This window comes from Tribolium castaneum, chromosome 9 (assembly GCF_031307605.1).
Source record: "Tribolium castaneum strain GA2 chromosome 9, icTriCast1.1, whole genome shotgun sequence".
NCBI classification, from domain to species: Eukaryota; Metazoa; Arthropoda; class Insecta; order Coleoptera; family Tenebrionidae; genus Tribolium; species Tribolium castaneum.
Window position 1 is genome coordinate 11,584,133 of NC_087402.1, and position 15,442 is coordinate 11,599,574.

General features: G+C 32.6%; 2 protein-coding genes across 4 annotated transcripts; one reads left to right on the forward strand and one right to left on the reverse strand.

Moving 5' to 3' along the window:
- Window positions 1-818: 818 nt before the first annotated feature.
- sip1 (septin interacting protein 1) lies at window positions 819-12,205 on the forward strand. Of its 2 annotated transcripts, XM_008194519.3 has the most exons (10): window positions 819-1,032; window positions 1,109-1,339; window positions 1,385-1,650; window positions 4,453-4,797; window positions 4,850-5,059; window positions 7,668-7,927; window positions 8,101-8,519; window positions 8,572-8,778; window positions 11,626-11,759; window positions 11,809-12,205. In XM_008194519.3, the coding sequence occupies exons 1-10, from the start codon at window positions 930-932 to the stop codon at window positions 12,055-12,057; spliced, it is 2,424 nt and encodes an 807-aa protein (XP_008192741.2). In that variant the 5' UTR covers window positions 819-929; the 3' UTR covers window positions 12,058-12,205.
- On the reverse strand, window positions 12,055-14,988 carry GlcAT-I (Glucuronyltransferase I). Of its 2 annotated transcripts, XM_008194659.3 has the most exons (6): window positions 14,882-14,988; window positions 14,560-14,820; window positions 14,163-14,509; window positions 13,965-14,111; window positions 12,524-12,611; window positions 12,055-12,470 (listed from the first exon to the last, which is right to left on the reverse strand). In XM_008194659.3, exons 2-6 carry the CDS (start codon window positions 14,663-14,665, stop codon window positions 12,193-12,195), a joined length of 966 nt encoding a protein of 321 aa, XP_008192881.2. In that variant the 5' UTR covers window positions 14,666-14,820; window positions 14,882-14,988; the 3' UTR covers window positions 12,055-12,192. The 2 variants fall into 2 exon arrangements, with proteins under 2 accessions (XP_008192881.2, XP_064215152.1); XM_064359082.1 differs by having other exon boundaries at window positions 14,560-14,949.
- Window positions 14,989-15,442: the final 454 nt, after the last annotated feature.

The following is a 15,442-nucleotide window of genomic DNA, read 5'->3' on the forward strand; positions in this document are numbered from 1 at the left end:
CAAGAATTGCAAGCTAAAAGTAGAAGTTTTAAATTAAAAACTTAATACATAGGAATAAAGATGATCCAAACAGTTTATCCAAAAAAAATAAAAAAATACTATTACTAGTTTGTGTTTTTATCAAAACGCTACGAATACAGTGGAAAATATAAAAAAATGTAAAGAAAAATGTAAGGGTGTAGAGAATTAAATTTCCTATTTAAGTCCGCACATATTTTCAATGGGTAAATTAAGGTGTAAATTAATTTTCCCCACCTGACCAGTGGTAAAATGAAAAACCGTGCCTTCAGCATCTTTATTCTTTATACTTCTTTAGGGCCTAAGCGGTTAAAAATAGTGATATTGTCCCGACCATTAAAAAAAATAAATTCTCTATACTTTATTCCTAACAATTTTCTTGTACCTTTAACCATGTTCATTGTGTAATGAAAAAAATGGAAGAAAATGTGAAATAAATTCTTTTTCTTGTTTTTTGTATAAATTTTAGTCATCAGTTTTTCTCAATCTATTACGAATGTAAAGCCCTACATTTCCGCATTTTTTCCAAGTAATAAGTGATTTGGTTAAATTAAAATTAATTTAAAACGTTTTGGCGCTTGTATCTATGGCCGAATAACTCTGGAAGCGCCCTCATTTTTCTCTGTCGTACTATATTTTTTGGGTACAGAAAATCGTGCGATTTTCTATCTTGTTTTGTCTCCCGATATAAACTCCTCCGTAACGTAAACATTACAGCTTCATAAACGATTACAAACGTAACGTACCTTAATAATTGTTATTTAAATAATCGTAGTAGAATCCCACTTGTGGGGAGCTTTTTCTCGACAGAGGGCGCTATCGCAAAGCGACCTGACGCAAAACATAACCTCTGCTTTTTTGCCACCCGAAATCGATTAATTTGTTGTAAAAGTGTGAAAAAACGTGTGAAAATGTCGGACGACGAGATGGAAAAGTTCGAAATAACGGATTACGATTTAAACAATGAGTTTTACCGTGGTAGAAAAAAGTTAAGCAAACACCAGCAGATTTATGGTAACAACTTGACTCCACATCTACTATCTACCCATTTAGGTGGAACAAACCCAAATTAACGACTAGTTCCGTGTAGGTATATGGGCAGACGACAGTGATAATGACGAAGAAGAGCGACCTTCGTTTAAATCACGAAAACCTAAAAATTATTCCGCCCCGATTGGTTTTGTTGCGGGGGGTGTCCAACAAGCGGGTAAAAAACCCGAAAATGTTAAAAAAGAAGACGAAAGTGATGAGGAAAAACCAACGACGAGTTTTAAACTTAAGGATAGCTCAAGTGATTCAGAGGATGAACGTCCAAGGCCAGGTGGGGGCACAAAATATCAAACTTTTTCCAATTTGAATATTTCAGGGTTCGGTGGGGTCCAAGAAAGTGGGGACATTGCAGGCCTACGTAACAAAACTCACTCGCAACCTATGCAAGGGGTGGGAAATTGGGAAAAACACACAAAGGGGATTGGGGCAAAGCTTCTATTACAGATGGGTTTTCAACCGGGGAAGGGGCTAGGGAAAGACTTACAAGGGATTTCAGCCCCGGTGGAGGCCCACTTGAGGAAGGGCCGGGGGGCTATTGGGGCCTACGGGCCAGAAAAATCCGCAAGCATTCCAAAGAAAAAGGTAAACAAAAATAATAATTAATAAATTGTTTTTAACTTATTTTTACCCTAAAAGGGCCGATTTCATAAACACATTTAAATCTTGATTTAAATTTAATCGACTTTGTCATAAACTCTGTTTCACAAGGTCTTAGGGCCACTTTCATAAACGAATTTAAAGAAGCATTAAATTAAATGTTTAGTATGTAAAATATACCTATTCTTATCCTTTTATTCGATTTTTATGAACAATTATTTCTTTATCGTTTTTTAAAATCTTTACATTTGGAGATAAGTCTTCTATCACTTTGAATGGTCCATTGATGAAAATTGCACTTAACTTCTCACCTGTTTCGTTTTTTATTAACACTAAATCGTTGGATTAACACTTTTATCATAGTTTATTTTCCTAGATACGAGATTTTTATGAGCGTCATGCAGTTCTTTGCAGTTTATACTTCATTTTTAGCACATAACCATTAAAATTATACAAAGGCACAATCTCATTGGTTAAATGAGGTAAGTTATATTTTTTCCTAAAAACTAATTCAAAGGGAGTGTATTTAGTTTCGGAATAAACTGTTGTATTAAAAGGAAAACCCGAAATGGTATCCAGAAGTTATTAATTGGAACTTTTGTTTTTGGTTAAAATTATTAAAAATGCACCAAGATTTTTATGTTTTTTCTCGATAGCTCCTTAACTCATCATAATAAGCGTAGATTTCAAATGAGTTATGTTTAAAATTTTGCAAACTTTGGTTCTCGTACATGGTAAAAATTCAGTACCTTTATCTGTCCTATTAACTCGAAATGAAATTTTCTACAAAAGCTCTTGCAACAGTTAGTGTGTTTCGTCGGTAAAGCATACGCTTCCACAAATTTTGTAAGTTCGCACTAAATTGCTAAAACGTCGAATTAAAAATTAATGCCCCTTTAAGTTTAAAGCGTGGAGGGAGAAGATTCAAGATTCTCCCTGCATTGTTCAAATCCACAATTTTCGCCTATTAATACAGGGTGTATCAAAAATACGTGTGTGAATTTTACCACATAAAAAAACTCATCAAATAAAACAACTTTTCTATACAGGGTGTAACGAAAAGATGTTCACAACAGTGAACAGTGAACAGTTCACAACAGTGAACCATAGATTCCCTGTCTTAAAATAGAGCGATTTAGGCCAACTTATTTCTATACCAAGTTGCACCGTTTAAAAGTTAGAGGGCGTCAAATTAAAAAAAAATCGTTTTTTTTATTTTAGTAACTTAATTGGAATAATCGAGTTTCATGAAATTTGGTACAAGTAATTTGTCATCGAAAATTGTTGATGCTAATACTAACAGCATGTTTTGAAATAAATGCTCAATAAAAAAAGTATTTGCTTTATTTCATTCACTTTGTTTTGAAAAAAACCTCGACGTCAAAGCAAATACTTGCTAAAAAAGCTTTTACTTCCATTATTACTCAATACTCATACATTTTAGAGCACTTATTTAAACACATTATTTAAACAATTTCTGTTAAAAAACGGCAAAGAGGGGCCAAATTACAAAACAGTATAAAATACTCGTTTCATTTTCATAAGGCCTTGAAGCACTCATTTTTGAAAATTCGTGCTTAAAGACTGGTCTTATGAAACTTGTTTTTTAATATACTATTTCTTTATTTGATATTAATGTTGTCACCCTTTTCATTTCAAGCTGAAAAATTACGAAATTAGACTAGTAATTAAAGAAATGAAATTGACTTCATTTAGCTTATTTTGCTCGATTTTAAATTTTGGCCAAAATTGTTGTTAAACTTAAATTTTTGGCTAGATTTTGCTAGAAAATTTTCGGGTGCTTTTGCACATTTTCCATCCAAAAATGCAATTATTTCGCAAAATTTCGTTAAAGTATACCGTAAAATAACCAAGATTGGCCGAAAATTGTCTTATTGTTGTTTTTTGGGTTTAAGTATGTTTTTTGACGTCAAAACCTAGCTTTTTGGATTAATTTCGATAACACGAAAGTTGGACAAATTTATGTTATTTTTAACTTCATTTTGCAAGATTTTGATAAAGCTTTATTTGATTTGTTTCAAAACTTCAAAAATAAGCTGAAAAACTATCAACTTTGGTTGAGAAATGAGTGATTTTTATATTTTTGAAGTAAGTCAACAATTGTTTGAAGTTAATTCTGAGTTTTTTTTTTGAGAAACAGTGGAAAATCCTTAAATTTAATCGAATAAAACATTCATTTTTGCAGTTAAGGAATTATCTTTCAAAATTTCGTTAATAACAAACCAATAAAATTTCACCAAGTAAGACAGGAATTTGTGTGAATTCTGCGTTTTTCCAATTTTTAAACACGGTTTGCAGATATCAACTAAGTTCTTTAGAAAAATTTCTAGAAAAAGTGAAAATGTCAGTATTTCAATCAGCTTTCAATCACAGATTGTGCAACTTTTAACTTTACAACAATCAACAACCAATTTGGTCAGGTCAGGTCAGGTCAAAAGTAATGTTATTTCTGCTTTTCTTACGTATTGAGGCCCATTTTAAAGCTAAAATCGTAGGTTTTTACAAGATTTTGCTAAAAAAAAACCGAAAAAACATTCCTTTTTTACATTTTTTAAATATTTAATAATCCGCACTTTTCTTCATTAATTAATTCAATGGTATTCTAAACCAAATAAAATAAGAATCCGTGTTTTGTTGTTTGTTAGTTGTACGACAAAATTTTAGTCGCATATTGAAACTTAATTTCCATCAACCAATAATGAATTAAATTTGCAAACAAACTAACAAATTTATTTACCTTTTATTATTTATTAACATGATTTGTAGGAAGTCAAGGAGGAAATTGAAGATGAGGCCGACCACAAGTGGAAGAAAAACGATTCGTCAAAGAAAAAAACGCGCTATTATTACCGGAGCGTTGATGATGTGATAGAAAAGGGCAAAAGACCGGGGGCTTTCCGGACCACGATTGGAAGCGAGTTGAGCAAAGTCAAAGTGATCGATATGACGGGGCCCCAACAGAGGGTCTTAAGCGGGTATCACGCTTTAAGTGGGCTCAAAGCGCCCCCAGGTGTTGAACATTTCGAAGATGTTGTGCATAAAAAATGTTCCAATTTTACATTACCCGAAATTCAACATAATCTCGATGTTTTGGTTGATATGTGTGAACAGGTTTTTTGTGCAATTATTTATTTGTGTATTTTGTCTGATTATTTTTTTCTAGGATATTATTAGAATAGACAGAAATACGAGGTTTAATCAGGATAAAATTGTGGCTCTTAAACAGGAACAAGAAACTTTGAAAAGTCAAGTACAAAGGGAGAGTGAAGTTGTTGGTAGCTTGAAAGACGTCATTGAGATTGTCGATAAGTTGTTGAACCCCGATTTAGGGCTGTCTTTGCTGCAGGTCGCACAAATTTTTAAGAACTTATTGGTAAGGTTTTTTAAAAGGTTTTTTTTTACATACTTTTGTCCAAAAAATGTGTTTCATTGGTTTATTATTTAACAAGAGGCAGGTGAAATTTTTTGCCCTAAAATCAAAGAAAAGTGTACAAATTGTTTTGATTTTGGAAAAAAATTATGAAAATTAGTTTTTTATATTTTGAAGGTAAGTAAATGTAAATCGTATAGTAATCGACCTTATTGCAAAAATTTTTCAACTAAAATGTTTTTTTTTGACACCTACATTAAAATGCTTTACGATGAGCTGTTTTGCAAAAAAGTGCAATTAAAGTAGTTTTAGTGGAGCAATTCTTTTGAAAAACTAAGTCTTCGCATCAACAGACTATTTTTATCTAAGAGCGATAGTTTTTGACATAGGATCTTTTTATTATAAAATCGGAAATTCGTTCATTTTCTAAGTGACATGTCGCATATGCAAACACTTTTTAAACGACGATTACAACGAAACCACAAAAACTAGAACAAAAAGTCCGGCTCCAACGTAATCAGCGCGTCAACAATATTTTTTAAAATTAATTTAATTTAAGAATTTATGACTCGTAAGGCAATACTCTTAGTTGTTGCGTCTCATTTAGGGTTGTTTTTGCTGCAAATCACTCAAGTTTTCATTTTTTTTTTTGTAATAATGGATTTTTTCTCACTTCATAATAGGATTTTTTTTTATTACTTTTGTCCATAATAGATTGTTTTTGATAAGTTAAACTTTTCTGAAATCGCTTGTAAAGTGATAAAAATAGTCCATGAGAAGTATTGTAATTTTTTGATAAACTAAAAATGTTTCTGTTTCCGGAACCATAACACGCAACGCCTTCAGATTTTCACCGTTCTGTACATGCACAACATTAGACTGATGAATTTTTAACTTTTGTCCTGAGTCTCAAAGACTTCGAGAAATTTTCACTTTCAAAAGCCGATTACAACGATACTATTTATTACAACTAGAGCAAAAAGAGCGGTACCATCATAATTGGGTGTAGTAAAAAAGCCACAAAATGTTGTTAATTTCAAGGTTACATTTCACAAATCCAAACCTTCAGTGAAGACTGAAAACTTAAGTGACTTCAATGTCTCCTCCTTTCTTCTCTGATAAAGTGTTGGACCCAATAAATTTAGTTTATTGTCAGTTTTTCAAATCACAAGACATTTTCTTTTATAGCACATTTTTTTAAATGGTTAATTACTTTCAAACTTATAACTGCGCCATCAGAATTGTGCTGATCTGATGATTTTTTAAAAAGAAAAAAGCAATTTTCTCATTTCAGTGGCCGATTACAACCGCACTTATTATAGCTAGAGCACAAAGTTCGGCACCATCATAATTCCCGGAAAAAAGTTACAAAATTTCAATTTCAAGGTAATTTTTTACATGCCGCTAACAAACAATTTATAAAATCTAGAACAAAAAGTTCGGTACCAATGTAATCGGCGCATTACATGTTCCGTTTTTATTGTTACAAATTTAAAAGGGTGATAGAACATTCAATTTTATGACAAAAATTTTCCATAAAGAAGTATCCAAAAATACTTCGTAAGGGAGCTTTACCCCCTAAAAGGGGTGTTTCTTTTAGTGAGTTTTTCTCAATATTTCAGAAACTATTCTAGATTAAATTACAAAATTTGGTACAGTCAATAATCTTTATGCGCCTAATCAAAGTCGAAAATCAAACGTAAAAATTTTTAATCAGCGGCGTCCCAAACTGGGGGGTGTAGGGTAAAAACTACCCAAAGTATTTTGGCTTTAGTTTTTTGACACTTTCAGCGACAAAATCATAAATTCCATGGTTTTTCATACAAAAATGGTCTCTTGTGTTAGTAAAATTAATTTAAACGTTGTCTAACAGTAGAAAATCAGAGATGAACAGAGACTTTCGAGGTCAGAAACTGTCCTGAAGATGCCTCTTACAAGAACTGACAAAACGTCGATATTTTCTTACAAATTGATGCTGTTTAGCCTCAAAGGCCCCAATTTCAATTTGAAACTGGTTATCCTTCCTGATTTTCATGCGGTTTATGATCTGTAACATAAATTTTAAATCGATTTTACTCAAAAACGGTGAGTTGTATCGAAACAACACAAGAGATCATTTTTGTGAAAAAAACTATGGAATTTACGATTTTGTTGTCGAAAGAGTAAAAACCTAAAGCCAAAATTGATAGGGTATTTTTTACCCTACCCCCTCCAGTTTGGGATGCCCCTGATTAAAATTTTATACATTTAATCCTCGAATTCGATTAGGCGTGTAAAGATTATTATCCGTTCTAAATTTTGTAACTTTATTTCTAATGGTTTTTGAAATATTGAAAAAAACTCTCTAAAAGAAGCATCCCTTTCAGGGGATGTAGCTCCCTTAGGGAGTATTTTTCGATACATGTTTATAAAAAACTTTTCTCTTAAAATTAAATGTTCTATCATCTGTTTAAATTTGTAACAATAAAAACGGAACACCTGTAGGTTCCTTCGCTTAATTTAGCAGTTATTCTGAATTTTTTACGGCTTGCACCGACGTAATCGCCTTTTTTGGTTATTTCACGTCACCACTTTATGGCTGATTTTTTTAATTTTTTGGATACATTTTCAGGAGAACCACTACGAGGAGTTTGTGAGGTACGAATTGGGTGAATTGGCGCCTGGTTTGGTTGGTCCTCTTTTGACATCGGCCCTCGCCAGTTGGTCGCCACTGACCAATCCCAAGCAATACATGGAAATTTTTGCCCGTTGGAAGGACATTCTGGAGAAGCCCAGACAACGTGGGACACTAGAAGGTAATAATATGGGAATTCAGCCATATGATAGTCTCTTATGGCACACTTGGATGCCTGTAATGCGAATTTGTGTTAGGTAAGTTACTTTATTGTTTTCCGACACTCGTTGTCACTTTAGGAAGTTTCTAATGATAACACGAATTTTGTATTATGGTCGTGTGTGCTGTATATTCACCATACTTTGATTAAAAAAAGCAAAACAAGCACACTTGTCGGGAATAAATCTAAGTCGAATCGATTTCGTTACAGTGCTTGGAATCCAAAAGATTGTGATCCTCTGATAACGCTGATTGAAACCTGGATGCCGTTATTGCCGCAGTGGATATTGGACAACATTTACGACCAACTTATCATGCCTCGAATCCAGGCTGAAGTCAATATCTGGAATCCCCTGACAGACACAATCCCAATTCATGTCTGGATACATCCCTGGATACCTTTACTCGATACCAGACTTCAAGCTATTATTTATCCAATAATTCAGGAAAAACTCGGTGTGGCTTTAACAAACTGGCACCCGTCTGATAAATCAGCCAAGCCAATGTTAAAACCGTGGCAAAGAGTGCTACCAGATGGCGTCTTCGTTGCATTCCTGCTCAAACACATTGTACCAAAGCTACAGCTTTGTATGCAAAACTTAGTTATAAACCCACATCAACAACATTTAGGTTGGTGCCGTTCTGTTTTTAGCAACACAAAAAATTAACGAATTAATTTCAGACGCATGGTATTGGGTCATGGATTGGAGTGATATGTTATCAGTCGGGAACATGACACTCATTTTAGATAAATTTTTCTTCCCCAGATGGCGACAAACTCTAGCCATGTGGTTGAATCACAACCCGAATTATGCAGAAGTCACTGATTGGTACACGGGCTGGAAAAATATGCTTTCGGACGAGTTATTAGCACAACCCACCATTAAAGGTTCGATCATTTTTAATTAATTAAGGTAGTAAAACAAATGCAGGCGTTAAATGAATCCGCAAAGAGTTAAAATTGACAAAATCAATGTGGAAGTTGATACCTTTCTTCCCGGGTTGAGGCATTTTTCAATGTCAACAAGGTTTTACAAATGCAAATAAATCGAATTGGAGTTAAAGAGCGAAAGCTGTAAAGATGAAATTTAAAATTTTGTTCTGAGTGATCCTTGTATAGAGTCAACATTAAATTTATGTTGACCCGGTGTCCGAAGATTAAACAAGTAAGAAATTTTATTTTCAATAACTATATTACTTACTTTTTTGTATTTTCAACCATATCTCTGCATTTTCAGAAATATAACATATAACCCGGAACGCAAATTGATAATTGCTTATAATTTTTTACACTAGTAGTCGTACCCTTTTTAACAATTCAATTAGGATTTATCTGTATTTATAGTCTTTTATAATTGAAATGGACGCATTCGTTCCACTCAGGCCCTCCTAAATATACTTTAAAACAAATGCAATAAGCTATAACGTAAAGAAGGTAAAATTAAATTTTATAATTGTATTTTTTACTAAATCTAAAATTTGAATTCTTAAAGTTCAGTTTTTTCCTTGTTTTGTTTGTCAAGTTCATTTAAAATTGTACATAAAAAATACGTTCCAGTTAAAAGAAAAGTCAAATTAGTACTGCTTTAGTAAGATTCTCACCAAAGATTTGACAACCAATTAACAAACTTCAATGGGATCATCAAGGTAACACGTTTTTATTTAGACAGTAATTAGGTAATAGAATATCAACTCTTAAAGTTCCATACTTTGTCCCTGAACAGTCACTTCTTTCGTATAGTATTTTAACTTGGGGCCATTCTTCTTGTCGCCATCGATTGTTCTCATTACAGAGACGAATAATTCTAATAATTAACTTTTCGTTATCATTCGGAAAACCATACTTACAATACTCGTACTAGTAACAAGCTTATCATAAAAGACAGTAGTCTTAAATGAAACCAAACTGGACTAAGATACCATTGCACTAAATTTTATATGTTGACTAGTTTTTGTAATTTATTACCTTTATGTATTTTTACAAGGAAGCTTAAAGAGTTTTTAATTGTGAATTATCTGCTATATATTTTCAGTAAGCTGTAAGTTTTATTTTTAGTATGTTTCTTATTTTATTGACTTGTGTTACGAACTTATGACAGTTTTTAAACACCAACAAGACTACCTACGATAAGTCTTCGAGATGCTGTGCTACTTTTAACTATAGTTACTCCTTTTGTTGTAACTATACAGGCTGTAAATGAATATGAAATACATACATTAATTATTAATCAAAACCAATTTTCCCTAATAACTTTTCTTCAAAACCTTTTAGTTTTTTAATTTAAAATTGTTTTAAAGTCTTACACAATTTTCTTACACGCCACTGAACGCAATGTTATCTAGTCAACAAGATTACCGTTTCCAAGCAAGTTCATGAAAATGAATAAAATATATTATTACTTTTCTTTGTTGGAACATTTCATAAAAGGCTCTTCAATTTGTAAGAGGAAAGATGATTTTAAAAAATGCGATTTTGCAAAAATGGTACATAGAAAAAGTGTTTGTCTTGATGAGTTTTGCCACTCGTTAAAATTAATGTGCTTTCTTCGCTTACACCTTGTATTTAAGAAAGCTAAATCCAATTTGCCAATAAGGTAATAAAAGCATCTAATGGATACTTGAAACAAACTTTTGACAAAAATGAAGATTTCTGTTAACAGGGATTTGTTTTAAAGTTATACAGCCAAATTTTGTTCCAATGTGTAATGTGAAATTAATGTAACTACTACTGATAGTTTAATCAATGGCAATTATTTAAACACGAAAGATTACCTAGCATATCATTATTTTACCTAGTAAATTTTATATCAATACCAAGCATTTCTACCTAGCAAATGGTTATTATTTACCTAGCAGGTCATTAGTATCCATAATTAAAGGCCTGTTAGGACAAAATACATGTAGTTCTAAAATAAAAGCCAGATATTTTCCCAGTTTTCTACGGTACGCAGTGAGGTGGTCAAACTTAAGACCATATCCTTTTGAACTGAGAAAAAAACGCAGTGATATACTTATTTACTAACACTTACTAATAAAGAGCATTTATTGACAAAAAAGTGATTAGCAACTTTAGAGGGACTTATTAGATTGCATTACCATGGACAATAACAAATTAATCGTTTTAAACATCAAAATCCTGCCGGTGAGGATTAGTTCAGGTGGAATGCTTCGATTAAAACAAGTGGTTGTTGGTTTTTTGATTCTTTCATACTGATAGGCCATGTTACATATGTCTGTAAATTATTATTCGCAACTTTGCATATTTATTGAAATATTGAAATAAAATAAATGCTCTAGTACATGATAGTTTCTACAATGTTTACTTTTCAAATCTATAAACTAAATGGCTTTAATGTCTTCAATGCTGTGTTTTTCAGTAAGGACTAAATTCTCAGATATTTCCTTGCCGACACAAATCGTGATTCTACTACGTTACAGTGAATACCATTTACGACACACAATCGAAAATTCGTTTCGATAACCGAAATTTGCAAAAATGTATGATCAACAGTAAAAAAAGCCGCCTCAATCCACAGTAAAGGTTGCGTAATTTATTAATCTCTAACATTGCTAATTTAAACCATAATACTATTGAAATAAGAATAACTAAGGCAGATTTCGAAAAACGGTTTTGTTCAGTTTTTTCTAACACATTAATTTATTCAAATCAGACTTAACCTGATATGGTCCCAACGACCTAACAATACCTTTAAAAATGAAAACACTTTTCTTGCAGAAAATTTCCACACGGCGCTTGAGATTATGAACAGAGCGGTAAATATCGGCCAACAACCAGGAGCCAAGGAATCGATTTCGTACCTGAGTATGGAAAATAACGCACCGCCACCTCCACCACCTCCTCGAGTTGAGGTAATGATTAAACTTAGTTTTGGTGATTTTATTGTTTTTTTTTTTGCAGAGTTTCGCTGAGACTGTGAGGACAGTTTCAAAAATTCCCCCGCTTTACAAAGACCTAGTCGCGAAACGATGCGAAGAACGTGGGATTTTGTTTGTCCCTATACCGAACAAATATTACGAAGCGAAACAAGTGTATAGGATAGGGTCTAATGGACTTCAGTGTTACATTGATAGGAATGTGGTTTTTTCGTCACAAAATAACACAAACTGGGTTCCCACTTCATTGAACAGACTGTTAGACATGGCGTAATATTTTTTTGTTTACTTCAAGCTGTAAAAACTGACAGGAAGTACAATTGTCTATCACAGATTTGTATATTTTACGTTGGATGCTGCGCATAAAATAAAAACAAACGTTTAAAATGTATAAAGAGGTAATAAATTATTAAACTTCTAAACCTGGCACTATTCCATTTACAACCGGTTTTTCTGTCCTTGTATGCCACACATAAACTTTAGTACAATTATCAGCTAAAGGCTCCAACTGCTCTTTGGTCGTAAAATAACTAAGAAACTCGCTTTCTTGATAACCTTTTTCCATTTTATAGGAAAACACAGCGTCCGTCCTAGATAAAATTAAGTCTAGATTTATGGCAAAACCAGCCATGTCTATAGCAAAGGGCCTATCAGGCCTCCAACCACTTCTATACCCCATGACTTTCCCTGCAACAAGCAATTAACAAAAAAATTGAAATAAAACACATTAAGTGAAATACCAGTTTTTTTATCGAGGACTGGAGTCTCGGCGTTTAAGCCTCCAACAAGGCCAACAGGCCATACCCCAACCGTTTTTATTTTATTCATCTGAAAAGAAATAAATTACAAAAATTCAAATAGTATTGGGAAAACCTGATGAATTTGTCCGAACAAACCGTTTTGCTTTAGACCTTTTAGTTTTCGAGTTATGAAGTTTTTTGTGAAAAAATGTGTAAAATTTAGGCAAAAAAATTCAAAATTCAACTGCTGTAAAAAACTAGTATAGTACGTAAAATGAACTGCAGAATTCGGTGGAATAAACCATTTTGTTCTAGGACTTTGTCGCAAAAAAACCTCTTAAAAGTTTTACTTTTTTCATTTTCCAAGCAAAACTAAAGAACTAAGAGACAAAGTCTTATCTATAAATCTTAGACAAAAGGAACGTTTTTTTATTATCACAACCCTAGTGCAGATTCTAATACAATCGGGGTTATTTGCCAAAAAGTTGAAGTGTTTTGAAAGAAAAAACTTCTTGGTGAAAAATTGATAGATGTATTTAATACATATTTAATACATTTAATTATAAATGTCGAGAGATTTTAGGACTGACTATGACAAACGTAACAAATCGTAATATACCAAAAAACAGCACGTCCAGATTACTAATGGATTACGTAACTTTGAGTAACCCAAATGCTGAGAATTGGTTTTGATCACTTTTTGGAGAACTATAAAACTCAACACAAAAACGATACCCATGTTCGACTTTTAATCATAAAGTCATTTTACGTACACATAATGAGTTATTAGCAAATAACTTCAAATGTGAAAGGAATTACAACAGACTTGATGTTCTAACAAAAAAAAATTGTTATTAAATTCCGCATCGATTAGCATAAAAAACATTGTCGGAACCATCTTCGATTTTTAGTCATTAAATTTGTTATGAATTTTTTAGTGGAAAACTAAAATGTTTTTGTAAGCGAAACTGGAGATATTAGCTATTTCAAAACCGAATTATTTTGTTAAATCAGGTTGATAAAAATGTAAAATAGTTATTAATCGTTAGATATTTCATTGAAACTAAATTACATTAGCTATTATACAAAGTGTTTATAAATGAATGTAGGATCGTAGTAAGTATTAAAAGTTTGCTGCTTCTTTCAGCAAACAACGAACAATGTTAGTATATGAAGAAAATTGGTTTTATTAAATAATCAAATGTGGCAAATTCAAATTCCAGAACCACCTGAGATCCCACACTCTTTTATGATTTTACTTATAATTATAACCGTCGTCTAGGTTATAACTAACTTTTCGAGAAAATGCAACGTTGGCATTTCTATAGTTTCGAAACAACTAATAGATAATTTCAAGAGTAATTTCCATATTAGTTTTTGGATCGATGTGTATCGATCTGAGAACGCGTAACTCCTATAATATATAAATTATTATCTTTACCTCTTGAAAAACTCTGACGTTGTACGTGTTATCATCATCCATAAAATACACAACTCCTTTATCTTTCCCGAGCTTCAAATTTTCCCGTAACCACTTCAAAGCGGTGTTTCTTTGTTCCACGCCTCTATGACGCTTCCATCTCGGATCCTATAAATATCATGTATTTTTATTTACTGAAAAACTGCAACAATCAGCCACCTTATCTTTCAACTTCTCAAAAGGTGGCGTTTTTGCATTCAAATGAGTATAAATCAAGTCAGATTCAGTCAACAAGTTTCTCACTAGATCAGTTTTAAAATCTGAATCTTCAACCACAATCCAGTGCACATTTGGCACTAATTGCAACGTTTGTGATATTCTAGTGAGCTCGGCCTTTTGTACGTGCCTCCAATACGTGGGGGTTACGGCATAGATGACTGGATAATTTCGGAAATAGTTGGTCTTTTTGTGTATTTGTTCAAATATCATTAACTGTCTCTGAGTTAACTCGAGCTGGTCTTTATGGAGGTCGAGGGCTTGAGGAAGAGTTTTTAGATTACTAACGCCTAAAAATAGTGATGAGTACGCACTGATGATTCGTAGTGGAGCAAAATACTTGACTCTAGCACAGACAGCTTCCAAATTACAACAATTACACCTAAACCTACGAATAAATATGCGAACCGTTTGTATTTCATTTCACAATTTCCCACACGATCCATATGTCTTTACTTTTGCACTACCACTATTTTAAGTACCACATTACAATTTATTTTGGCCTTTTATTGGATAAATTGCACAGCAGATTTCAAACATCATTTTACGCTGACAGAATGACAGATGCGGTGATTCCGGTGACATTGTTGTTATGACCAGCCTTGAAGATAAAAACACCCACTTTCGATTTTTGATTTGTATTTAATTTGACAAATGATTACCGGCACAAAAAAGCCAAAACAGTTTTTAGAGTAAACCTAATTACGTCAAACCTTACATTATTCGGAGCATAGAATAAGAGAGGATTCTGAGCTACAATTTTTTTGTGTAATATTATGTATGTTTAGTTGCATAACTACAGCGCCAACGTGGTTTATGACATCACTTAATAGTAATAAGAAAAAACACCAATTTTATTATTCCATATAAACAACAATAGTTTAAAATTAAATTTTAAAATTCTAAAGTTTATCATCGTCAGTTAACATTTTGCCTGAGACTGGAAAAATTTCAAAATCGCTAACGCAAATAAACTATTAACGGTTTCATGACATCATAATCCAAAAATAGCAATCACATTTGGGGATTCCCATAACTTGAGGTGGGATTTTCTAAAAATTGGCGTATGAGCAGATGAAGTGAATTAGAATTGGCACAGCTTATCTGCTCTCTCATCGCAAAAACTAAAACTTGTGTTTATCCGTTAGAATCCACGTACATCGAAAAATTTTTTGTAAAAAAATAAGCTTCTAGCGTTATCTAGAAGAAAGATATAACACGCA

Excerpts from the sequence above, each read along its gene's own strand:
- sip1 (XM_008194519.3), top strand. The coding sequence starts at position 930 with ATGTCGGACGACGAGATGGAAAAGTTCGAAATAACGGATTACGATTTA. Across the intron at positions 1,033-1,108 it reads CAAACACCAGCAGATTTATG|GTATATGGGCAGACGACAGT; the intron begins GTAACAACTTGA and ends AGTTCCGTGTAG. Across the intron at positions 8,520-8,571 it reads CCCACATCAACAACATTTAG|ACGCATGGTATTGGGTCATG; the intron begins GTTGGTGCCGTT and ends AATTAATTTCAG.
- GlcAT-I (XM_008194659.3), bottom strand. The coding sequence starts at position 14,665 with ATGGATCGTGTGGGAAATTGTGAAATGAAATACAAACGGTTCGCATAT. Across the intron at positions 14,112-14,162 it reads TTGAGAAGTTGAAAGATAAG|GATCCGAGATGGAAGCGTCA; the intron begins GTGGCTGATTGT and ends TGATATTTATAG. Across the intron at positions 12,612-13,964 it reads ACGTCAGAGTTTTTCAAGAG|ATGAATAAAATAAAAACGGT; the intron begins GTAAAGATAATA and ends ATTTCTTTTCAG.